The 25830-nt window shown below is 27.2% G+C and overlaps 2 protein-coding genes across 3 annotated transcripts in view; both read left to right on the top strand.

Annotated features, from left to right (window-relative positions):
• The first annotated feature begins 75 nt into the window (after window positions 1-75).
• On the top strand, window positions 76-921 carry LOC100201997 (trafficking protein particle complex subunit 4). The gene has a single exon (XM_065804721.1). It carries the CDS (start codon window positions 151-153, stop codon window positions 817-819), a length of 669 nt encoding a protein of 222 aa, XP_065660793.1. The 5' UTR covers window positions 76-150; the 3' UTR covers window positions 820-921.
• Window positions 922-1928: 1007 nt separating this feature from the next.
• The window catches only part of LOC136084557 (UBX domain-containing protein 1-B-like), a 46587-nt gene continuing 22685 nt past the window's right edge, over window positions 1929-25830 (top strand). Inside the window, exons 1-9 of one of the 2 annotated variants that reach the window (XM_065804719.1) lie at window positions 1929-2034; window positions 16229-16282; window positions 18938-19032; window positions 19784-19820; window positions 19982-20018; window positions 20546-20640; window positions 20722-20776; window positions 21405-21469; window positions 21579-21650. In XM_065804719.1, the coding sequence (XP_065660791.1) occupies window positions 1952-2034; window positions 16229-16282; window positions 18938-19032; window positions 19784-19820; window positions 19982-20018; window positions 20546-20640; window positions 20722-20776; window positions 21405-21469; window positions 21579-21650 (593 nt within the window). In that variant the 5' untranslated portion in view covers window positions 1929-1951. The remainder of the gene's footprint in view (window positions 2035-16228; window positions 16283-18937; window positions 19033-19783; window positions 19821-19981; window positions 20019-20545; window positions 20641-20721; window positions 20777-21404; window positions 21470-21578; window positions 21651-25830) is intronic. The other variant, XM_065804720.1, reaches the window with a different exon arrangement.

Genomic DNA, 25830 nt, shown 5'->3' with positions numbered 1-25830 from the left:
ATAATATATGATTCATATTTCATATAATGAAATATTATTTTTGTATTTTTAAATTTAATATATTTTAACAATAATATTATTAATCATAACAATATTGTTGTCAATATATTTTACTAAGAATATATATATATATAATTTTTAACTAATAAAATGAATTCATATATATCAAGTGTTTACTTGATTAACAAAGCTGGTGGTTTGGTTTATCAACGCGATAACTGGGTAAATGAAGTGGAAATCGAAAAGACGTTTGGATATCCTCTTGGTATGGTTTTAAAAGAAGTTGATGATAAAGTTATTGTAACATTTGGTGAGAAAGATGGTGTGAAGGTTGGATATTCTTTATTATCTATAAATGGCCAAATTACTAATGGAAAACTGCTTGCTGATGGTACACCAATTTTGAAGCATTTAAATAATGAAAGTAACTTTCCTATATCTTTAAAGTTTGGTAAACCACGATTAAGCACAAATGAAAGAATTATGTTAGCTTCTATGTTTCATTCATTGTTTGCTATTTCCTGTAAATTGTCACCTGTGGAAAAATCATCTGGAATTGAAATTATGGAAACTAATTCTTTTAAGCTTCATTGTTTCCAATCAATAACCGGAGTAAAATTTTTAGTCTTGACAAATACTAAGGTGTCAAACATGGATGCTTTTCTAAAAAAGATGTATGAAATATATTCTGACTTTGCTTTGAAAAATCCGTTTTATTCTTTAGAAATGCCTATCCGTTGTGATTTGTTTGATAATGCACTTCAAAAACTAATTGAGCAGACTGAGAAAAGTTTGTCACATGGCCAAGGAGTTACTTAATTATACTTTGCTTCTGTGTTTTTGCCTGATTGTAGTGAAAGAATTTTTTTATGTATGATAAAGTTTTCTTTATTTTTAATCAAACTATATTTTTTTATGTAACTACTGTGAGATATAATTACTTTTATTATTTAAAATGCTACTTATATGGTATGCACACTACTTCTATATTATTACTGGTAGTGTAGATTAGAGACCCAAAGAGTTATATATAAGTCTAAAATATGTATTTTTTAAGTACTATACAAACTCTAAATTTTAATACGAACAGTGGTTTTCTAAAAATCAAAGTAATTAGATCACAAGAACAAAAGTATCAGCAAAAAAAGAAGCCAAATATATTACCATAGCCATTTTTAATAATCAATAGAAGATAAAAAAAATTAGATTAAAATTTAATGTCAAGTTATAAATTTCATTCAAAAAGTTTTGTCATTCAAAAGGTATGACAGTGTTTTAAAGTTTTAGAAACTCCTTTTTTTTTTAATGGTTGGGGCTGTAAATTTTGAATAATTTTTTTTTTATTGCAGATAATGCTGAAGAAATTTTTTTCTAATTTAAGGGTTTTTATCTAATTTAAGAATTTTTTTGTCTAAAATCTTTAGGCCTTCAAAAATAATTTAGGGTATTATTTGAGCTTGGTATTTTAGTTCTTGTTATTCAATCATTGCGGTTTTTTGACATTAGTATTTAAATAAGTCTCAAATTTTTTCTAATGCTTAAAAAAAACTTGTTTAGGCTCAAAACAATCCTTTTTGTGCCCCATATAGACCATAAAGTTTTAGGATTAGCCAAAAATACATTAGTTTCAAACACTCATTAAAATCTTATTATTAAAAGTATTCAATTTTTTTTTTTATCTTTATTGAATAATTTTTCTTTTTAATTTTATTTTTGTACAAAAAGGTAAAAGTATTTATATTTTTTTGTAACTTTTCTTTACCCAAAAACTGATTTGCTCATAAACTTAAATTTATTAGACAACAGTGTCATAAAAAGTATTGAAAACTTTTATGTATTAATTTATTGTTATTATTTTTTCATTAATAATAATAATAATAATAATAATGTTATTAAAATTTAATATTGCTAAAACACTTGAATAATATTTTTTTTATTAGATAGTATATTTATGTATATAAAGATGGCTTCTTCCATTGATAATTATATGGATATTGAAGTTTTAGTTAGCATGGGCTTTGATAAAGAGCGTGTGTATGTGTTTTTATTATTAAGTATATATATATATATATATATATATATATATATATATATATATATATATATATATATCTTATATTCCTGATTTAGGTGAGTAGTTTGACATCATACTGAAATAGCCTGCTGCCAGTCGATGCATACATTAACTGATAAATACCCTGACTCGCAGTGGAGTGCTGCTACATCAACTGAGGGTTTAGCATGGGGAAGCAATCTTTTCATTCATTATTCTTCGATTTTTCTACTTTTTTCTAAAAAAGCTGTGTTGGTTAAGATAAACAAAAAAAGTGAGCAAATGCTTATATAAATAGGCTAAAGTAAATTCTAAGTGTTAGGTTGTTAGTTTTATATATATATATATATATATATATATATATATATATATATATATATATATATATATATATATATATATATATATATATATAGTTGTTTCTAAGTATTAGGTTGTTAGCTTTTTCAATTTTTTCTATCAAATCTATTGCACAATAGAAAATAACTGATCTTTTGAAAAGGATGTAACATTTTTATGAAGTTTTAATGTTCATTACTTTTTCCATAATGTTGTATAAAACTCACAGAGCTTTCAAAAAATTCTATTTTCATTTGACTTCATTTTACTCTATAATTAAAATAGCATATTTAAAAAAGCAATCATTATTAAGTAAAAAAACAATAATTAGTTACAATTATAAAAACAACCAATTAATAATGATAAATTTTTTCTATTCTTGTGAAAATGTTGAGTTGTTGAGTGGTTCTGAGTTACCACTTGTGTTGCACTTTTTGATGCAATAAAACTTACACCATTCACTGATACCATTCACTACTCAAGGCCGTAGATAATTTTTTTTGATGTTTGAGCTAAACAACTTTGAAACATGAAGAAAACTCCATATTTAAGTATGTTCATATAAATAAGGAATGAGGATGCTACGCAAAAAATTGCAGTGATTGGAGACTGGGAACAACAAAAACCCCAAAACGTAAGATCCCCCAGCCCCAAATAGGAGGGCAATAAGTCAAATTTGTTTTTGTTTTTTTAATTTTAAACTTTGTTTATATTCATCGACAAATCTCAAATTTGATTCAATAATCTCTTTTTGATCGACTTTTATGACTTTATAAAGTTTACACCCCCTCTATTTGAGGGGGGTGTAAACTTTATAAAGTCATAAAAGCCGAACAACAAAAGATAATTAGCATCTTCATTTTTCATATATATAAACATACCAAAATATGGATTTTTCTTCATGTTTCAAAGTTGCTTAGCTCAAACATCAAAAAAAGTTGTCGACGGCCTTGCTACTTTGACTTGTTGAAGCATGGTTTAAAACTTTGCAGCAATTAACTATATGTACATTTTACTTGGGGCGCTGCTGTTATTGTTGGAGTTGTTGGAGTTGTGTTTTTTTGTTGTTGTTGTTGTTGTTGCTTGATTTATTTGATGCTCTTCATCAAGCTTCTGTTGTTTTCTAGCTTGCTTGTTTTTCCTATTAATATTTAAAATTCTTTTGAGTATTTCAAGTTTATAAAGACACTTCCCTTTTGGATCTTGGCATGTATATATTTTTTTGTGTGAACATGTTGGATGTGAAAAGTTAGTTGTAACATCACGGTAAGTTATTGGGTTGCAGCTGTTTCTAAATTTTATTTTGAGTTCCTTTTTATAGACTCTGGTCATTGAAATTTTTCCTTTTCTAAAGTATAGTTTGATGGATACAATAAATTAGATGGAGGCAGAGAGGCTAGGGCTATTGCTCTTGACATATCTAAGGTTTTCAACAAAGTTTAGCATTCTGTTCTTCTCCTTAAACTTGTTCCATGTGGTGTATCTGGGAAAGTTGTTAAGATTATCAAATTGTTTCTTTCAAACCGCTTTATTAAAGTCATCCTCGAAGGCCAACTCTCTTCTTTATTTTCAGTAACTTCTGGGGTACCTCAAGGCTCTATCCTTGGTCCTATTTTGTTTCTTATCTACATTAATGATCTTTCCGACAACTTTACATCTAAAGTAGCTCTTTTTGCTGATGATTCAACTTTATACTTTATATTTTGACAAAAAGTCAATCTTAAATCTGATCTCACTTCTGTAATTGGTTGAGGCTTACAGTGGCTTGTAAATTTTAACTCTAACAAAACTCAGTTATTTACTGCAAACAACTATTGCAGTACTGTCGACATTCCTATATTGTTGAATGGCAACCCTTTGACTGAGTCCTCATCTTTATGTCTTGGATTATGATTTACTACTGACCTTTCATGGAATACATATATACAATTGATTGCTAAATTAACATCTGGTAAGGTTGCTTCTCTTTATCATACTTGCCATTTTCTCTCTCCTGACTCCATTCTTTACCTCTACAAATCTCTTATTTGTCCCTGTTTGGAATACTTTTGTCATATTTGGGCTGGTTCTTCTTATGATGCTCTTTCTCTTCTAGTCAAGGTCCAAAAATCAACCATGTAAATAATTCAATACAAACATTTAAACATAAATTGTATGACACAAGCTATAGTATAGAAATTTAATTATAGTAGGGAAGAGTGGGGCACAGCTGAACAAAAATTGTTAAATTTTGATTTACTAAAATTTTTCTGCTTGTAACTTTACTCTGAAGTTTAATACAAACAAAACTATCTTTGGTGGGATTAGATTATGTCCAAGAAAGATAAAAACAGTTGTATTTTGTAGGTGACATGCATTATAACAAAGCTCAGAAAATTGTTCAGCTGTGCCCCGTGGTGGGGCACAATTGAAACAGGGATGTGGTACACTTGAACTTAGCATTTTCTACAATTGATTCCCATGACAAATTAGACACCAGTAAAACAATAAAAAGCAAGAACAAATGCAGTCGGCAAAAACTTAAAGCATTAATACTGAATAAACCAAACATCTTACATTCACAATATTTTTCTAGCAGGCAAAAGAACATACAGCTATAAAATTACTATAAAATACAGCTATAAAGCTTCCAATTGTTTTTTTTGTCTTGGCATTTGTTTTACCTTCTTATTATTGTCCTTGCTCAGCTTCTGTTTGCTGGATGAAGATCTTGCTTGAATAGCCTTCTTTAACACTTTTTTCTCCGGTATGTCTGTGAGAATTTTGGTGGAACCTTTTTTCTTCCTCCAGTGGTCTTTCGTGGTGCTGCTTTTGGAAAAGGCCTGACCTCAGCCAGACTGACGATCCCAGTAGGTGCAGACTAAACTGGAGGTGCCGACTGAACTGATGTAGGCAGTGCAGACTGAACTACAGGTGCCGACTGGACTGATGAAGACGGTGTAGATTCAGCTTCAAATTCAATATCTCTCTGCAATGTGCTGTGGTCTGCTGTATCAGGTTTGACTTCACAGCTGTTTCCGCTCTCTACAGGATTTTCTCTGTCTGTTACATATGATGATAGAAACTTGTTACTGTCAAAAATATCACAATTAAAAGGATAAGTTCTCTGACACTCTAAATCCAGAAGTAATGTTTGCAGCAGTAAATGCCAGTGGGAAAGCCTGTCCAACTAACTCTGCGATTTCATAAATAGTTATTGGCTGACTTGAATGACTTGCCATACAGCCTGCACAAGCATTGTTGTAAAATCGTTTAAAGGGTTCATAGATGGACCTGTCGAGAGGCTTTAGTTTATGGCTATAATGCGGCGGGAAAGTGAGAAGTACAACGTCACTGTCTTTAGCTAGATTTAGTGAAGCTATTGATATATGGCTTTTATGATTGTCCATAATCAGCAGCACCGGTTCTTCTTTTGAACACTTGACATGTTTGATAAAGTGTTTCATATACAGTTCCCAGTTTTCAGCCGTCATCCACCTTGAAGGATGCAAAAGACCTAAACTTCCCGGGGGAACATTCTTTATCATTGGATTCTTAAAGCAGATACGTGGGAAGTTTCCCACGTATCTGCACAGTTTATGCAATTGGTTTCCTATTGCATTAACTGTGCAGTAACAAGAGTACCATGTTCTGTCGATGTTACTTGACCAACCTGTTTTGCTCCCCTTTCTGCAATGACCTTACACAGTGAATGAAAAGTTATGACACCAGTTTCGTCGACATTAAAGATTTGATGAGGCTGGAACTTATGTTGCTGACAGACGTCAGCAACATAAGTTCCAGCCAACCAAGACATGTCATTGTGTCAGGCTGCCAACATAAGTTGGCAGCCTGACACAATGACATGTCGCGGTTGACGACAGCTTTGGATGTGGCCAACATATCTGCACTGCTGGTTTTTTCGACATCTGTCTTGCGAACCCTGGATCAAACCATATTGAGATTTACCTGTCAAGCAAACAAGTAAAGATATATATATATCATATATATATATATATATATATTATATATATATGTATATAATATATATATATATATTATATATATATATGTATATATATATATATATATATATATATATATATATATATATATATATATATATATATATATATATATATATATAGGCCTTGTTACGAGATTTCGCTGCGTAGCGAAAACGGGTAGCGCATTTATAAGTAACTCAACTCAGCAAATATATTTTGCATCGTTAGAAGTTATATTGCGTCACTAGCGTCTTTTCAAGTACCGCATTGTAATTAAAGTTATTTTATTAACGCGTTAAAAATCATACAAACAGTTTGTTTTTTTCTCACTATAACAAAAGTTACAAATAAAATCTAAGTTCTTATTAAAAAAATCATTTTTATTATTTTCTTCAAATATGAACTAAATTTTATTTTGAAAAAAATATTTTTTTCATGAAACGTAAAATATTTGTTTATTTTTTTATGATTTTATATTTGGTTTTTGGTTATTTTATTAACTGTTAATACATTTTTTCTTATTTAATTTGTGAACTCTTTTTAATAATGTTTTTAAACAATAAAGTTTTTTTTTGTTATTTATCAGTTACCGATAACATGTTCGTGATCATAATTTATTTTCATAAATTAAATGAACGTCATCAAAACTTTACGTTATTGAATTAACAATAAACAAAATATCTTACTAATAAAATATTTACATCAAAATAAATCGTGCATTTTTTAAACTTATTATGACTAAAAATAATTTTTATATTTAAAAGGAATTTATATATTTAATTCCTTAAGATAAAACTTAAAACACTTTTTTTTTAAACTAATTTTTAATAACAAAAAAAAATTATGAAACAACTGTTTCTTTAACAAAAAAATCTATTATTTTACAATTGCGGTTAAATGCTTTTACTTACGACTTTATTTCTTCTGAATAAACATCACGTTAACGGTAATCAAAAGATAATTTAAATATTCTAAAAGATATAAGTTTTTGCGTAGCGCAAAACTGCTGAACGCGTAGGCAAATCGCCTTTTCGCAAGCAAAATGCGAGCTGCGTAGCGCTTCTTAACAAGGCCTGATATATATGTATATATATATATGTATATATATATATATATATTTATATATATATATATATATATATATATATATATATATATATATATATATATTATATAGAACCCTTAGGTGTTGTCCGAAAGTTTTTTCCATATTTTGTTGACAAAAAGTAAAAATTAAAATGCAAGACCGGAATTTTTTTTTTTAATTAATTGATAGACTGCCTGCCCCAACCAAACCCTCAGTCGATGTAGCAACATTCCCTTGCGGGTCAGGCTAAAAGATAGTAGATGTAGCAGCACTCCCTTGTGGGTCAGGCTATTTGTCAGTCGATGTAGCAGCACTCCCTTGCAAGTTAGGCTATTTGTCAGTCGATGTAGCAGCACTCCCTTGCGAGTCAGGCTATAAGATAATCGATGTAGCAACACTCCGCGCATGATTTACAGTAAAAAAAAATAAAAATAAAAACATTTTATTAAAAAAATTAAAAATAAAAACATTTTATTAAAAAAATTAAAAATAAAAACATTTTATTAAAAAAAATAAAAATAAAAACATTGTTTATATTGTTAAAAACATTCAGAATGTTTTAAAAACATTCTGGTCAATTAAATTTGCGTTTTTGTGGTTTTTTAAAAAAACGATTTATTTGTAATTAAATTAATGGTTTTTACTTTCTGACAACACGCAAATGTTGGACGAAAGTCAAAAGTAATTAAAAGTGACGTATGTGTTGGCGTAAGAATCACTTTTTTCCTTCCGCTCTTCCCAAAGACAACAAACTATAGATCTATATATATATATATATATATATATTTATATATATATATATATATATATATATAGAAATATATATATATATATATATTGATATATATATTGATATATATATATATATATATATATAATATATATATATATATATTTCTATATATATATATGTATATATATATAGATCTATAGTTTGTTGTCTTTGGAAGAGCGGAAGGAAAAAAGTGATTCTTACGCCAAAAAATTCCGGTCTTGCATTTTAATTTTTACTTTTTGTCAACAAAATATGGAAAAAACTTTCGGAGAACATCTAAGGGTTCTATATTATATATATATATATATATATATATATATATATATATATATATATATATATATAAATATATATATATATATATATATATATATATATATATATATATATATATATATATATATAGAGAGAGAGAGAGAGAGAGAGAGAGAGAGAGAGAGAGAGAGAGAGAGAGAGAGAGAGAGAGAGAGAGGACTAATGAACTGCAGATCTTAGAATTAATAACAGCATACAGCATCGTAGCCCTAATTAGGAGAAAGCCTATTTTAAAGTCAAACATGACCTATGGGGGCACGTCAAACAAACCAGGGGACACACCTGAACATGTTCAGTTGTGCCCCATTATTTTTGTTCAGTCGTGCCCCACACTGTAACAGTCTACTGACATGACCATACGTAAATAATGTGCCAAAATCATTGAGTACAGTTGCATTTTCTAAATACATGAGTTACAAATCTACTGATAAAATCAAAAGTATTCATAATATATTGACAAACTTACCAAAAATCACAATTGTTATTGTATATGAATTGAAAAGTAATCTCAATTTGTTTACATTAAGCGTCACAACAAAGAATATTTATCCAAATTTAATTAAATACTAACATGATCAGCATAACACTGTGTATTGTCCGCAGTTGAGCATAGATGAATGAATTGTGTTGATTTTTATGTCTTTGTTGACTTTGTTCAACTGTGTCCCGTGTTCAGCTGTGCCCCACTCTCCCCTACTTTAATTAAGCATGTTATACTACTTATAAATTTTTTTTTTCAATTTATAATTTTTATTTTATTTATATCATACTTTTATTTTATCCTAGCTTACCATTTTTCATTAGTTTATTATCATTGTTATCAATTACATTGTTAACTGCTGCATGTGAAATTAAACTTTCTGTAAAGTTTGATCAAGTCTCTATTTGTATATTATTTGCTTCATTTTTTGGAAAGATAAAATAACTGCTGGATCTTTGAGATATGATAATTTGGCTGTTTGTGACAGTTTTAGGCGTTGTTCTAGCTTTGAGCTACAAGCCATTTTAGCTTTTTTATCACAGGTAAATTATCAGCATATACCTCGAAAAATGATATAATTTTATGTTTGACTAATGGCAGAATAAAAAGAGTCTATAATTATTCCCCTAACTACATACTTGGAGTTTTAAACTTTTATGTTGCTTAGATTTATATCTTGATTTTTCTGCAAATAAGTTATCATTTTCTTTACTTTTATCTTCACTATCTGAAAACGATAGGGTTGTCACTTGAGTTTGCTTGAGTTAATAAAATTGGCAGTTGTTCATCAAGATTAACAAGGGCTTTCACTTCTACAAGTTTTCAGAATTTTTTTTTAGTTTGTCATAAAGATCTATATCATCATTTGTATACAAAAAATTGTTAGTAAGAAAAGTGACTTGAAGCCAACTTGAACAAATGACTATCATTAACCAATAAATGATAGTCATTTGTATCTGTCCAACCATCAAAAAATATTAAAGCAGCATTTGGCTTTTTCATAATATTCTTTAACTGCACAGTGGGCTGGGTGGTGGACGAAAGTAAGAAAATGGCATTCTCAAAAATTACACTATTATATACCATTTTATAGATTAAACATTAAGCTTTTATAAAATGTTATAATTTTGTATAATTATTATGCCGTATGCTTCTAAGTTGTAGAATAACAAGCTTTTTTTTTTTTTTTCTAATTTTTTTTTCTAATTTTTTTTTTACATTTAATAATATTTTATATGTTAGCAATAAGAATAAAATAGTTAATTTTAAAACCTCTCTTTTTATTGAATAATTAAATAAAATCAAGTATTATCTTTTAAACTATTTCACATGTAAGTTATGTCATAAAATGACTTTAAATGATGGCGTATTTGAAGCACTTTTTTCTGTTAAAATTTCATTTATATAGTTGAATACTTTTCGGTCCTTGGTGGTCCAGTAATTTGAGACTTAAAATATATTGTTCAATATGTATATTATCAATACAAATTTGGTTTATAATCCGTGGATGTTCGCATGGACTCTAATAATGAGTTTTACAAGTTTAATGCTGTATCTGATCTAACGTGGTGAAAACATTATATATATTTTATTCTAAATATTTATTTAGTAATTGGATCCCAGTGAGACTAGTTTAGTGTTACAAACTTGTTTTAATATGATATTAATACATCTTAAAATACCTGTATATAAGGTTTTGTAAATGTAATTTATGTTTTTATATAGTTAAAACATGAAAAATATTATTATTTTTTTTACAATACAAGAATAAATAATATAAGAAAACTTGAAGCTAGCTAATCTTTATTTTTTAGATGCAATTGTAAATGGCATGAACTTAACTGCAAATAATAACTTGTCTAGTTTCATAAAGTATCTTCAACTAAGGTAGCATAAATGCAAAAGCTCTAAAATTCATTTCTAAGAGAGTAACAAATAATGCCTACAAAATAAGCCAATATCAGTTCAATTTGTAATTGATAATAAGAACTAACTGCTTCCATTGATAAAGATAGCTCTGCTTAGAGATGTGGTGTGTTGTTTTGGTTCTTGATTTTTTGTTTTTTTTTTGGTCTTTTTTTTTGGAAAAAAAAAAACACTGAGGTCTCTTCTTTTGTTTTTTTGGGGAAGTATTTAAAAATTCATCATTTAAGCTACTAAATTTAACTTTAATAGCAATATCCTAATTCTTATTTTAATCTCACATTTAAATACAACAATTAATGCTGATATTTTCTAAAAATTTTTTAATTTTGGTATACTTTAAGGTCAACACAGTTGAAGCAGTCCTGTGTTAAAACTTCTTAGAAAATTTTATTTTCCTCAATTTTTTCATAATTGGTTTTAGTGTTCAATATTGACACAATAAACATTTATTTACTTTTTGTTATATTTAATTACATTTAATATTATATATATAAACTAGACAAATAAAAGTTTTTAGAGCATGCATAGACTGATACAGTTAACAAATTGTCAAAATTGAATAAGTTTTTTTTTATGGAACTAGAGATGATAACTCCTTTGAGCAGTGACCATGATATTATTTGTAGAAAGGAGAAAGAGATGCAACTTTACGATGATGGGAAAGAGGCTCAAGCTCAGTAGATAGAGCAGGTCTAACTATGTTTAAAATGCATTTTTTGATCTTGTCTAGAAGAGAAAAAGCATCATTAGAAGAACCAGTTCAAATATGACAACAGTATTCCATACAGGGACGAATAAGAGATTTGTAGAGATAAAGAATGGAATCAGGGGTAGAAATGGCAATAATGATAAAGAGAAACAACCTTAGCAAATGCCTATTTAGCAATCTATTGTATATGGTTTACATGAAAGGTCAGTAATAAACAATAATCCAAGAAGATGTAAAACCTTTGTGAGCCTCATCCTGTTATAGAAGTGAGATCAGATTCAAGTTGGCTACTTGTTCTAAGTATTTGAAAAGAGAAGTCTTTTTGTCAAGACAGGAGTATAAATGTGTAAAAAGAATAAAAAGTATAAAAAAAAGGAGTGTTAACCTTTGAGGATGACTTTAAAAAAGCAGTAAGAAGCTATAGTGTTATAAAGTACGCATTTTAACTGTAGTATCTGGCCAACTGTAGTATCTGGCAGACCTCTGGTGAATTTTTATAAATCAAGTAGTAAGAAAAAGAGAAGAAGATTGGCACCATTAGTTACATCTTTTTTATCTTCAGAACAATTGTTTGCACCAGGTTGTAGTTTGTGCCAAGATGATGAAGAAAAACTCATATATTCTGATAATTGTTAAAGTTTTACAATTATCAGAATATATTCTGATAAACCCATATATATGTATATGTGTTTTGGTTTGAAAAATAATTTTAAACCAAAACTTTTCTAATATTATATACACAAAAAGGTTTAAGTTTTAGGTTCTTTTTTATATGGATTATGTAGTAATTTCGTAAAGTATAAAATCAATCAATCAGACTGCCACATTAATGTTAGTCTATTTAATAACTTTATGCAAAATGAGCCATTTGTCAGGCATTTCAGGTTTTGACCATCTTCATTTACTAATTCTCCATAATAATTCTATGCAAGCAATGCAAAGTTTCTTTAAAGGTGCTTCAAAACTTAATCTTTAAATATTTTAAAGATGAACTTTTATTTACTTCAGGGTGATAAAGATTAATTTATCTATTGATCTTTTCATATTAAAACTGTATTCAAACAAAAAGAAATGTACCCTGAAAATGAAAAAAGATTTTTACAGGAAACAGGCAGTCTTGTATGTGACAGCAAATATAAAACATTGATTATCAAATTACAAATTGAACCAAATAAGTGCGCGCAAAAGTATTAAAAAATTATTTCAAAATTAAGTGTGGATTTCACACACCTAATTATAGAATAAAAATAAAAAACACTGTAGATTTTACACTAACAATTTGAGCCATATTTTCATCTGTGGTTAGGTTTTAAATTAGGTAGTGGCTAATCCTGGCTATTAGTAAACAACTTCTCCCTTATGAGGCGGGAGTGCTCTACCACTACATCACTATCGCATACACCAAAAAAAAATTATTTTATAGTTTAATGAATTTCTTAATAGAAGAATATTACCTTTTAAATGCAATTTTATTACCAAATAATGTATACACGTTTGTACAGGAATGGCGTGCAATCGCAAGCTGTACCACTGACCACAATTATAATTTATTTTTTTTACAATATGACCATGGTTGTTTTGATATTTTAACAATTAAAATGCAATTAAAAAATTGTTACGTTATAAATAACTTTTAATTATTGATCTTTTCTAAAGTTTTTATTTTATGCGAAGGCTTTAAATAAAATGAAAAATTAATTATAATGATCGATTAATATAAAGGCATTTTGTGTAAACTTAATGTTATATTTAAATTTTTTTAGTAGGCATGTATTTTTTATGATAAATTTAAGAGTTTAAAACTATTTTTCCATGTCTTTCTAAAAATCTTTCATAAGATTATTTTTTTAAGTTACTTTAAATTATGAATAAGTTTAATTGAAGTTTTAGATTACAATATAATGATTTAATTGCTTTATCTTTTTGTTTCTATTTTTACAAAGAATTGTTTAAAAGCTTTTTTTTAAACTTGACTTACTAATCAGAGCATGAAATGATTAAAAATTACTATTTTAAAAAGACTACATTTTATTATTTTTTTTGCAACTTTTTGAAAATGTTTCAAAGCATTATTTTTTTTCATTTCAATAATTTAATTTTACTTTTCAAAAATTTAAATAAAATTTGTTCATTTTTATTAGGTAATTATTAGAAGTAATTTGAAAAAGAGTTTTATTTTAAAGCTTATATATTTTCTATTTCATAAGGAATTGTTTTATTTTTTCTTTAGTTTTTTTAATTTTTTCCTAGTTTAAGTTTAGCTTAACATTTCTTTTTTTCAGCGCATTTTTGAAATGTTTAAATCATCTATATATATATATATATATATATATATATATATATATATATATATATATATATATATATATATATATATACACGCACAGTGAAAACAGAATTTAATTGTACAAAGTAATTTTTGCATTTTACTTTGCTAAAACTTGTTTTAAACTTGGTTATGATTATATAATTATGTTTAAATTATCCAAAATATCTAATTTAATTTCCAATTTATAAATATTTTATTATTGAATTTATCTCTAGAGTAGTATTTTTAGTAATTAATAACATTTTTGAATAAAAAGATATTCAAAACTTTTCTCAAACATATAAGGCAGAGTTTAGTAAATGTATAGCTTGTAAAAAACCTTTTTTTTTAAACATGAAATCATATTTTGCAATCAGAATAAGTTCTTTGATCCAATGAATCCAAATTTAATTTAACTTAAATAAACCCTTTTCATTTAAGTTGCACAAGAGGGACAGTTTAACATGGTGATGGAAGTGTAATGTTATAGGGTTACATGGCATTGAATAGTTTTGGTAAATTTGAATTTATTGATGAAACTATGAATGCTATTTTTTATAAAAATATATAGAACCAAAATTTAAAACTTTCTGTTAAAAAATTTTTGGCAAACATTGGGAAACAATTTTTATTTCAACAGGACAGTCTAAAACACACTTCTAAAAAAACTGAAGCCTGTTTTAGAGTCTCAATAGAGCATTTATGGACATTATTAGATAAAAAATAAGTAACAGATCATTTATGAAAAAAAAAGGTTTCAAAAAGCTGATGTTAAGTCATGGTCTAACAATAATTAATGTTTAGTATGATTAAAATGCTTACTAATTGCAATTTAAGCAAAAGAAGGACCAGCTAAATATTAAAGTTTATAAATAAAATGCAAAAAAGGTTTTGTTTTTCAGTTATTTTTATAAACTAGTATTTTTTCTTGTACAATTTTTTTAAAGGTTTTTGACCAAAATAAAAATCTGAAAATAAAGTTCTTTATAATGAGTGCATGATAGGGTTGTTCGTCAAAATGCAAGACTGAAAATTTAATATCTTTATCTAACGTATTTCAAATGCTATTATGAAGTTTACATATGCAAAAATTCATCTTTTGTAAGGTGTAACACCAAAAATAAAAGAGTTTAAATTCCATAAATTCAACTTGCGAAAAGAAACTTGCAAAACAATTTCTTTCAAAAAAAATTTTGAAATGCTCCTTATGAAAGGAGCATTTCATAATGTTCACCTATTGAAAATATTCAAAAATATTTATTAAAAAACATTTATACTATTTATATTATTTTTTGTTGTTAAATTTTTTAAGTTGTTAAATTTTTTTTTAATCTTTATCTATTGTATGTTTGTGTGTGTGTATATATATACCATATAGATATTATATATCTATAGTATGTTTGTGTGTATACACTACCTAACCCCCCCCCCTCCCTTAAGAACAAAATTTTTAAGTTATAGTTGGTTTTTTTAAAGATTATAATCAGTTAGTTAAGCATTTGACACATTTCAGTCAGGTGATTTTAGATTTTGAGGAATTTTGTTTTTTTTCAATTTAGAAATCAGTTTGTTCTTTTTAAGTATTCGCTCCCCTCATTTTATTCCTGAATTTGCCCCTTCATCAGAAATTGCAAATCTGAAAAACATAACGACATAATATATTATGGACAGATTTTAAATGCCACAGTTATGTTGCTTGTTGAATTGTCAGACTATTTTATTTTCCCTAACTATTCTCTTCAAGATATTTTCTTTGCAATGTTGACAGATTACAAATTTATTTTTAATTATTGGTGCATCTACATCGTCCCATACATATGATTTAGTTCCTTTAAATTTTCTTTAGTGTTATTCATGTTATTTACATTATTAAAATAATTCTTATTTTAAAATTATTTACAAATTTAAAGTTATAACTTGTTTAGATTACACTTGTTTGTTAAAAAACATTTTAGAATACAATTTTTATCGCAATTGATACTTATGAATATCAATAAATAAATAACACTTAGTTACTTGGTTTGATAAACATTTTTGGTTTGTAAAACTTAAATATATTTATAATGACATGGCATAAATGCATAAGTTTTTCTTCAAAAGTGATTGTTCTGCAAATTACGGTTGCAAAAGAATTCATTTTGACATTAACTTTTATTTTTTATCATGTTCTCACTGTATGTTTGATCAATGCATATATCAATTTTATTTGAATTCAAATTTTATTTATTTTTATTTATTATTTATTTTAGTGAACAAGCATTGAATGCAACTAAGAATCAGGGAATACCATCAGCTTTAGAGTGGTACTTTATTTATTGAGTGCTAGTAGTATACAAAAAGTACAGAGCAGTGCCACTGTTCTCCAAATTGATTGCCAAATTGAAACTCTCCCTGCTCCTGATTTTTTTGCATTTAATTAATCATATGCATTAGTAAACACAGTTTAAGTTGTCAGAAAAATCTGAACTAGTTGCTAAGTATATATTTTTTCAAAATTTAAACTTATAATTTTTGGCTTTTTTTCTTCTTAAGTTTTATTAAAGTCAGCCATTGTGGTAGTCAAAATAAACCATCATTATGTTATAATTTCATTTATAAAAAACACATATAACAAATAAATATGTAACACAAATTATATTAATGCAACTGATTGTTTAAATTAAAATTCACTGTAGTAGATTTTAGCTTTTATCTATAGTTTTTGTGTCCTATAGTTCTTTTATAGTTCACCCAAGTTTTTTTTAAATTTGTGGTGAACAACTTCACCATATTGTTCTGCATAGTTTCCTAAGCTAATATTATTGTGTCTTAAAAAGGGATGAATATGACACACTAAAATATGTATTTTCCAGGAAACTTTCAAATCGTAGTCAAAAATATCATTTGCATATAACTGGAGACTAAAAAAAGAACATTTGAAGTCTTCAATTTTAACAGAAATATTTGTACCCATTTCTAAACCAAACACTGATTTCACTAATGAATATTTACGCAAACAATTAGCTATCAGTAAAATATCAATCATAGCAGTTAAGGTAACATCCCCCTTCTAAGTTTATAAGTATTGTTTCCATCTAAACCTACTCCATGGTATCCTCTCATTAATATGTAATGTGTTTTCAAACAATTTTGAAAAGCTGGCTAAACACATAAAAGCATGGTACAAATTTTATCCACAACTCCCGTCATAATGTGTGGAGCTCAGAAGGAGGAGCAATGTGTTGAAGAAATGTTTCTTGATTTTCTTTTAAGTATATTAAACGAGGATTAATAACATTTTTTGTATTGCTGCATTTTTAATTTTTTTTTTTCCATTACATATGTATTGATCATAACATAAGTCATGTATCCCAATGTTCTTAGTTTCCCTGCTTTGAGGGAGCATTCTCCTTCATAATCAAGACAAGTATATTTGCCTGAATGACTTGAAAGTCTAAAAACAATGTTTTTACATTTTAAATCAAATACTAAACTAAAATTTTCTTCTTCGAGTTTCAAAGGTGCCAATAATTTTTGGAGATTATCATTTTGCCATTATCCTCCTGAATTATCTCCACAATCACAAGAATAACAACAAGGAAAAAAGAAAGAACCTTTCACACCAAAATCTTCATGCATTTCGGATGAAGAATAAGGTTTTTTTAGATCAAAAATATTGATGATAACTTTTAGGAAGTTTTGACTACCATCTATAGATACTCTTACTATTGCATTAAGGGTATCAATACCTCTTTCATCAATTATAAATTTGATAAACTCAGTTGTATTCTTGACATAAACTATCTCTAACAATTTTATCACCATCAAAAAGTTCTTCAGTTTTACATTTATATAAAGTATCTAGAGTATCCTGTAATTCAGTCATTTTAATATTAATGTTTGATTCTACACCAGTTAAGTTACTAGAACACAATTTTTTAGTTTAGTTCTTAGAGAGTTCTAATACGTTCGATAGCTCCATAATAGCTTGGAATGAAACTTGATTTACTTTCTTTGTTTTTGATTTATTTTCATTTGCTCTAACTATAACAGAAGAAGATTTCCGCCAGTATACAACATGAACTGCTCTCCACTTGCAATATTTTTATGTTCCATTTTATGTTTTAACAATCCAGAAGTTGCTTGCTCTGCATATTTATATCCAAGTGGTAATATCAATGATATTGTTGCCAGCTTTACTTTTGCAACAATCATGAGAAACTCCTCTACCTAAAATTATTAGTGAGAAATTTAAAACTACTTTAATAGTAACTTGAATTTGCATAAAAAACAATAATACATTGAGTCAAACTGTAGCGTAACATAAAGGTAATCAAACTTCCATTAATCTTATTTAAACTATAAAATCATAGTATTAACATACCAAGATTCAAATAGCAGAGCCCACAGATTTTCTCATTCACATTTGAAAAATTAAATTCTGGCTCAACCTTTGTCTGGAAATATAGTAGTAAATACATATTTATATTTATATATACATATCTCTGTGTGTATGTGTGTTTAAAATTGTTTACAGTATATACTTAGCAATTAGTTCAGATTTTTCTGACAACTTAAATTATGTTTACTAATGCATTTGATTGATTAAATGCAAAATAATCAGGAGTGGGGAGAGTTTCAACCTGGCGGTCAATTTGGAGAACAGTGGTGCTAAGCTTTAACAGCTAATCTACTTTGGTTTAAAATATTCTATGTTATCAACTTTAAAATGAAAAAAATTTCAATGCTTTAAAGTTTAAAATGTTTTAAATTTTTGTTGACTTACAATATCAATTACTTAATAGCTTTGAAAGTAAAAAATGTCATGAATATTAATTAAGCCCAACTTTTCATAGTCTCTTGAATTTTTGTAAAAAAAAAAAGCTTTAACACATTATATATATAAAAAATAAAGTATGAGAAAAAATGAGTTTACAAAGTCACATTTTATAAATTTTCTTTAAACTTTTATTGAAAAGGTTATTTAACCATCCTGTTAGTGAGGAGTCTGCTCAAAAGCTTGGTAGTATCCCAACTGATGCAAAATCTTTGAATCAATCCAGTTCTGAAACAAGTAAGGTCATTTATTTTGAAAATGTGTAAAATGCCTTTGTTTTTATTCAATCTTTTTAATGTATTAAAAAACTATTAATCACATGATGTAAAATAGAAAAGGAATGATTGGAATAATGCTTGTTTAAATAATGAAAAAGTAGTGATTAGAATGATGTTTATTTAAATGATGAGGTCAAAAACAGCTATAATAAAATTTTTAATCTATTTAAAATCAAATTTCATATATTTAACTTATTTTTTAAACTTTTTAATGCAAAACCATATTATATAATTAATAAACCATATTATATAGTTAATAAACCATATATAATTAATAAACCATATTATATAACTAATAGACCATATTTATAATTAATAAACCATATTATTTTATTAATAAACCATATTATATAATTAATAAACCATATTATATAATTAGTAAACCATATTGTATAATTAATAAACCATATTGTATAATTAATAAACCATATTATATAATTAATAAACCATATTATATAATTATAAAACCATATTATATAATTAATAAACCATATTATATAATTAATAAACCATATTATATAATTAATAAACCATATTATATAATTAATAAACCATATTATATAATTAATAAGCCATATTACATAATTAATAAACCATATTATATTTAATACCTTCAAATTCAAAAGCTGCAATGTTTAAGATTTTAATTAAGTTTGAATTTTGAAAATTAAAAAAAAGTTTTTCAATTTAATATAACTCTTTATGTATAGGTGAACAAGCATGTGCCCATTCTCTAAAGTGTGAAGAGTATGTATTTTTATGTGGTATTCAAGAATGTGTTGAAAGACAAATTTAAAAAGTAACCTCTGTTTATATGGTCCTTTTCGGCCTTTGAGGAAAGAATAAAGATAAAATAAAGTACTCATTTACCTTATATTTATTTGTTTGTTCTTATTTTGTTTTATTAGCTGCGGTAAAATGCTACGAAGTGAAATGGATGTTCAGGTAACATTAAGTTATTCATAGTTGTTGATAATTAATAAATGGATTCTCAGGTAACAGATATTAAATTATTCATAGTTATCTATAGTTAAGAAATTTCATTTTCAGTAGATTCTTTTGGAAATGTGCTATCTCTGCAAATGATATTTTTCACTCTGATTATTATTATATGGTTGACAGTAAATTAACATTTCTTACAAGAAAGATCTTGATAACACTATTTTTTTTTTTAATGATCTTATTACTTAAACTTTCTATTTTGGAGTTGTAATGTTAAAAGTTACACACAATAAAGTACACACTTCTTGGTTTAGTTGTTTTCCATCCTTAGAAAGTATTCTACTAATGTTTTTTAAGTAATAATTATTAAAATCTATATTAAATTCATTAAATGCAGTTTTTGGTTGAAAACTTTTATTAATTTTCTATATAATTATTTATTTTTTATAACTATTATGAAATTATAGTAATGAGCATGTATTTTTGTATTTTATAATTTTGAAATTTTTTATACATTACCTTTTATTAAGGCACATGCTGCAAGGACTGGGCACCAGAATTTTTCTGAATCATCTGACCATGTTAAGGATTTAACAGAAGAAGAGTTAATTGAACAAAAACTAAGGTAAAAAATTAATTTTATTTTATTTTGAAGAAAATAGAGTCAAGTTATACGAGCTTAAAAACCTAAATTAATTTTGTTAAGACTCCAAAAAAAAGTTGAAGAACGAAGAAAACTTAGAGAAATTGAAGAGAAAGAGGTATTTATTGACATTATATATATATATATATATATATATATATATATATATATATATATATAAACATGTATATATATATATATGTATATATATATATAAACATATATATATATGTATATATATATATATATATATATATATACATATATATATATGTATATATATATATATATATAAACATATATATTTATATATATGTATGTATATATATATATATATATATATATATATATATATATATATGTTTTATTAATTTTAATAGAATTTAAATAAAATGTTTATTAGCTATTTATTAAGCAGGTCTGAGACAAGAATTTTAAAAATGGCAGAGATTTATGTCACTGAATATTTTATCATAAAAGACATCACTAGCATTATGCTTGTTCATGTTTTTATAGATTGAGAAAAATGTAAATTTTGTAAATTTTTGATTAATGTAGTTTAAAACAACTAAGCAGTTTAAAGGACAAAATTAATTTTTTTCATGTAAAGTAATTTTTTGATATACACACAGTTTTACATACAATGGTTTTTGACAATTTTTTATATATAATATAAATGAATTTGAACTTGAAATTTCTTGAAATTTAACTTAAATTTAATTTTAAATCAATTCAATCTTTAAAAGAAAAGTCGAGCTCAAGAATTGTCACGAAGGAAAACTGGTAAAGAATTATCTCAGGCTAAAGAAGAGTAAGCTTTTTTCATATTGAAAATTATGTTTTCAAATCTCATAAATAATTTTATTAAATTTTATTTCATATTTTATTTTATGCTTTTTTTTTTGCTTCTTTTTTTAAAGATTGGCTCAGCGAGAAATCAAACGTATTGCTGAAGAAAAGCGGAAAGAAAAAATTGAAGAAAAAAGACTTAGGTTCTTTTTTTTTATTATTTAAAAAAGTTGACAAATAAAAATGTTTGATTTTTGTCTACCTTTCCTTTTAATATTAACTTAAATTAAATATAACATTAAACATTTACTCTTAAATTTCTGTGTGGTAATGATTTATAATATAGTAATACTTTTTAAGCAAAAGTTACATAGTTTAATGGCCATTAGCCTTGTTTGTCAAGGTTAAGGTATCTTATACTGGTGGAAAATTAAAACCGATGTGGTGGTATTATTGAAGTATAATGTCAGTATTAAAACTTGTATTTGCTAAATAATTAGTGTTGATATTTAACTGTAAGCAGCTTTAATAAAACAAATTCAGGACAATAGATATATATTGATACATTTTATAAATATTTTGATACACCAATATTATTAATAAATATTGTTACGTTTTATAAAAAATTTATCTTTGATTAAAATTTGCATTAGACGAAAAAAAAGCGTATGTACTTTATGGACGACCCCAAACCTATCATTCACTAATATTCGTGGTCATTGAAGTAACTTTTCTTCTGTTAAGTCTTATCTCTTGCAAAGCTCACCAGACCTACTTGCTCTTTGTGAGACTAATTTGAGTTCAGCTGTCTCATCTTGTGATCTTAGTGTTGATGGTTATCTTCCTTTGAATCATAAAGGTTCCAATAGTCACATGCTTGGGCTAGGCATTAACATTCTTAAGAATTTACCCATTTGTTGGGAAACTATGTTTGAATCCACAGACTATTCTTTTATATACTTTTGTTTAGCACCACTTTACTCTATTGTCTTTCTCTTTGTTCTATATGGCTCTCCTTCATCTCAAGACTGCACTCTTTTTGATGTTATTTCTGATCAAATTGACCAAGCCCTCTATCTTTATCCATCAGCCAATATTGTTGTTGGTGACTTTAATGCTCATCACACTGAATGGCTTGGCTCTAGTTTCAGTGACTCTACTGGCGTTAAGGCCCTCAACCTTTGCCTTTCTCAACCTCTAACTCAAATAGTCAACTTTTCAACTCGCTTTTCAGACAACCCAAATCATTTACCTTCTCTACTCGACTTATGTCTAGTTTCTGATCATAGTCAGTGCTCAGTTTCTCCACATTTACCCTTAGGTGCTTCTGATCACAATTGATCTCTCTAAAACTATTATCTCGCTCTTCTTCATCATCAGAATCCCACTATCATTGTACCTCTTACAACTACCTTATAGCTGACTGGGACTCTTTCCATGATTTTCTTCATGATGGCCCTTGGGTAAAAATCTTTGATCTTCCTGTTGATAAATGTGCTTCTTACATAACTTCATGGATTCAGGCAGGCATGGAATCTTTTATTCCCTCTCAACGATTTCAGGTCAAGTCTCACTCTTCTCCATGGTTTTCCTCACATTGTGCTGCTGCAATTGCCAATCGAACCCGTTACTTCCATATCTATCAGCAAAATAATTCTCCAGAAAACAGACGTCTGTTTATTACTGCTAGAAACCATTGTAAAAAGGTTTTATCTAATGCCGCTATTCTCAGGTCATGAATTCTCGTATTTCATCACAAAAATTAGTCTCTCATGACTTCTGGAGAATCTTTAATAGTATCAATAATAAGAGCAAGTCTGTAATTCCACCTCTCTTGTATGGTTCAGACTTTGTCACCTCAACTAAAGACAAAGCTGAATTGTTTGCTAAGAACTTTTCATCAATATCATCTCTTGATTCCACTAGTTGCATTCTACCTGATATAGTCATCAAACAGGTTGATCCATTGCTTGACATTTGCATCACTCCAGCTTCTGTATATAAAGTGGTTAGACTCTTCTACAGCTTGTGGCCCGGACAACATACCTGTTATAGTCTTTCATAAGTGTTATCCAGAGTCTATACTTTCAAAACAATTCAACAAGCTTATAAGAGTCTTGTTTTCCGGCCTGCTGTAAAGCAGCATCTGTCATCCCTATTTTCAAAAATTCTGGAGAGCGATCTGATTCGTCTAACTACTGTCCCATTAGTCTTCTTCCTATCATAAGCAAGGTTTTTGAATCTTTAATTAACAAACACTTATTATTTCATCTTGAATCTAATAACTTACTTTCTGATCATCAGTATAGATTTCTATCTTCTGGCTCTACAGCTGATTTGCTAACAGTAATAACTGATAGGTTTTATCGTGCATTAGATAAAGGTGGAGAGGTTAAGGCCATCACTCTTGACATTTCTAAAGCATTTGATAAAGTTTGGCATGCTGGTCTTCTCCATAAACTTTCTTGTTATGGTGTATCTGGTAACATCTTTTAGATTATTGAGTACTTCCTTTCCAATTGTTGTATAAAAGTTGTTCTTGACGCACAGCACTCTTCTTCTTATTCTGTAACTTCAGGGGTTCCTCAAGGTTCTAACCTTAGAATTAACCAAACACAAGTTTTGTTAAATTAACAAGGTTCTAACCTTAGAATCCCAAAATTACTCTTTTTAATGAACGTTAAAAAGAGTAATTTTTTAATTACTCTTTTTAACGATTTTCCAGATATTCTCTCAGATAGGGTGGCATTGTTTGCTGATGATACTACCATTTATTCTTGTCATGATAAGAAGATGAAGATGTTTAAAAAAAAATAAAATAAAAAAGTATTTTATTGATTTATTTTATGCTACAAGTTTCAGCTTGTTTTTGCAGATAAGTATTTTTTTGCAGCAATAGCAGCAGTAAAAATTTTAAAACAATTTGAATGCTTCTTTTGTTTTATTTCATTTTTTTTTCAAACTTTGGAGTTCATGGAAACCTAGTTGATGACTCCTAGGTGCATACAAGTAGTAATTAATGCCCAAGAACTTCATGCTAAATATTAATTAACTATGTAACAAAAAAAATATTATTTAAAAAATTTATACAATTAACAAAAGGTATGCATACTTTTAACACCTCTTAATATCATAGTTTTAAAAAAATTATTAGTTATATTATTTCAATTTATACAATTTATAGTATAATTTTTTATTTTTACACTTATTATCTTATTAAAACAATTTTGTCTTTTGTTTTATTGTTACTACATATTTTGTAAAAATGCAATTTTGTTGCATACTGTTTCAGGTGATGCATAAGTTATTGGACAAAATAAAAATGTCAATAACTTATTTATAAATGAAAAAAAAACTATTATTATATTTTTTTTTAAATTAAGTATTTATCTTTTAAAAAAAAAAGTTGTTTTTTAAATGAAAAAACACTGCCATCTGCAATTGATCTCAATTTTGCTCTGACACTTTTCATAAGCGACTGTAAAAAATTAAAATCAATTTCTTGTAGTTTTAATTTGATCAATCAAAACTTGCTCTGTTGAAGCTTGCCAATTTTCCTCGTAAATCTTCTGTACCAAATGTCCCCAAAAGTTTTCAATTGGTTGTGCTTGAGGCACATTTGGGGGATTGGATTCTTTATCAACATAATAGACATATTGGTCCATCTAATTTAAAGAATCTTTAGAATAATAAGAACTTGCTAAATCTATGCAGTAGTGGTGTAGTGGTAAAGCGCTCGCTTCATAAGCGAGAGGTTCCGAGTTCGATCCCCACCACGTCCCTGCTAGTACCGCGCTCATTTTGTTTCTCAGCGCAGCGGCCTTGTTCGTCGAGGTTCGTGTTTCGGAGTTATAGAGTTGAGAGAGGGTTATAACCACTATTAAGTAGCCTCCTCATCTGTAGTGGCCTTCTTGGCCTTGAGGAGGTGAATAACAAAACAAACAACAAATCTGGAAAAAATAAATAGTCAAAGTTTCCATGGTACTTCTGAATGAATGGAAGAAGTTGTTTTTCTAAACATTCATCAATATAGATCGATAAATTAATTGTTACAGCCTAGGAAGTGCGAAACATTCGCTCGGACATACCTTAGTCAGATATGGCTATCCACATTAATAATTTTTTAGAAATTTCTCTTTTCCTATATAATGAACGCTTTTTTGGCATGTTTTTTTGTTGTATGTGTAATATCCAGAATTTCCAGGCATATTGTCCCCTGCAAAGCAAAAGTATTTTTTGTTATCAATGACGAGAAGCAATTTTGTATTATAGAGTTGGTTAACTAGTTTCCTGCTTCTTTTCTTTGCCTTTAATTGTTGTTCTATAGTGTTTTTTGGAGTCTTTTCACGTTTCCTATATTTAATATTCATTTTTTTATCTGAG

The sequence above is a fragment of the Hydra vulgaris genome, chromosome 09, assembly GCF_038396675.1.
Source record: "Hydra vulgaris chromosome 09, alternate assembly HydraT2T_AEP".
Taxonomy (NCBI): Eukaryota; Metazoa; Cnidaria; class Hydrozoa; order Anthoathecata; family Hydridae; genus Hydra; species Hydra vulgaris.
The sequence above is the reverse complement of the archived record's forward strand: the minus strand, read 5'-3'. Positions and strand labels throughout refer to the sequence as shown.

Coding starts and splice junctions, on each gene's coding strand:
- LOC100201997 (XM_065804721.1), top strand. CDS start 151: ATGAATTCATATATATCAAGTGTTTACTTGATTAACAAAGCTGGTGGT.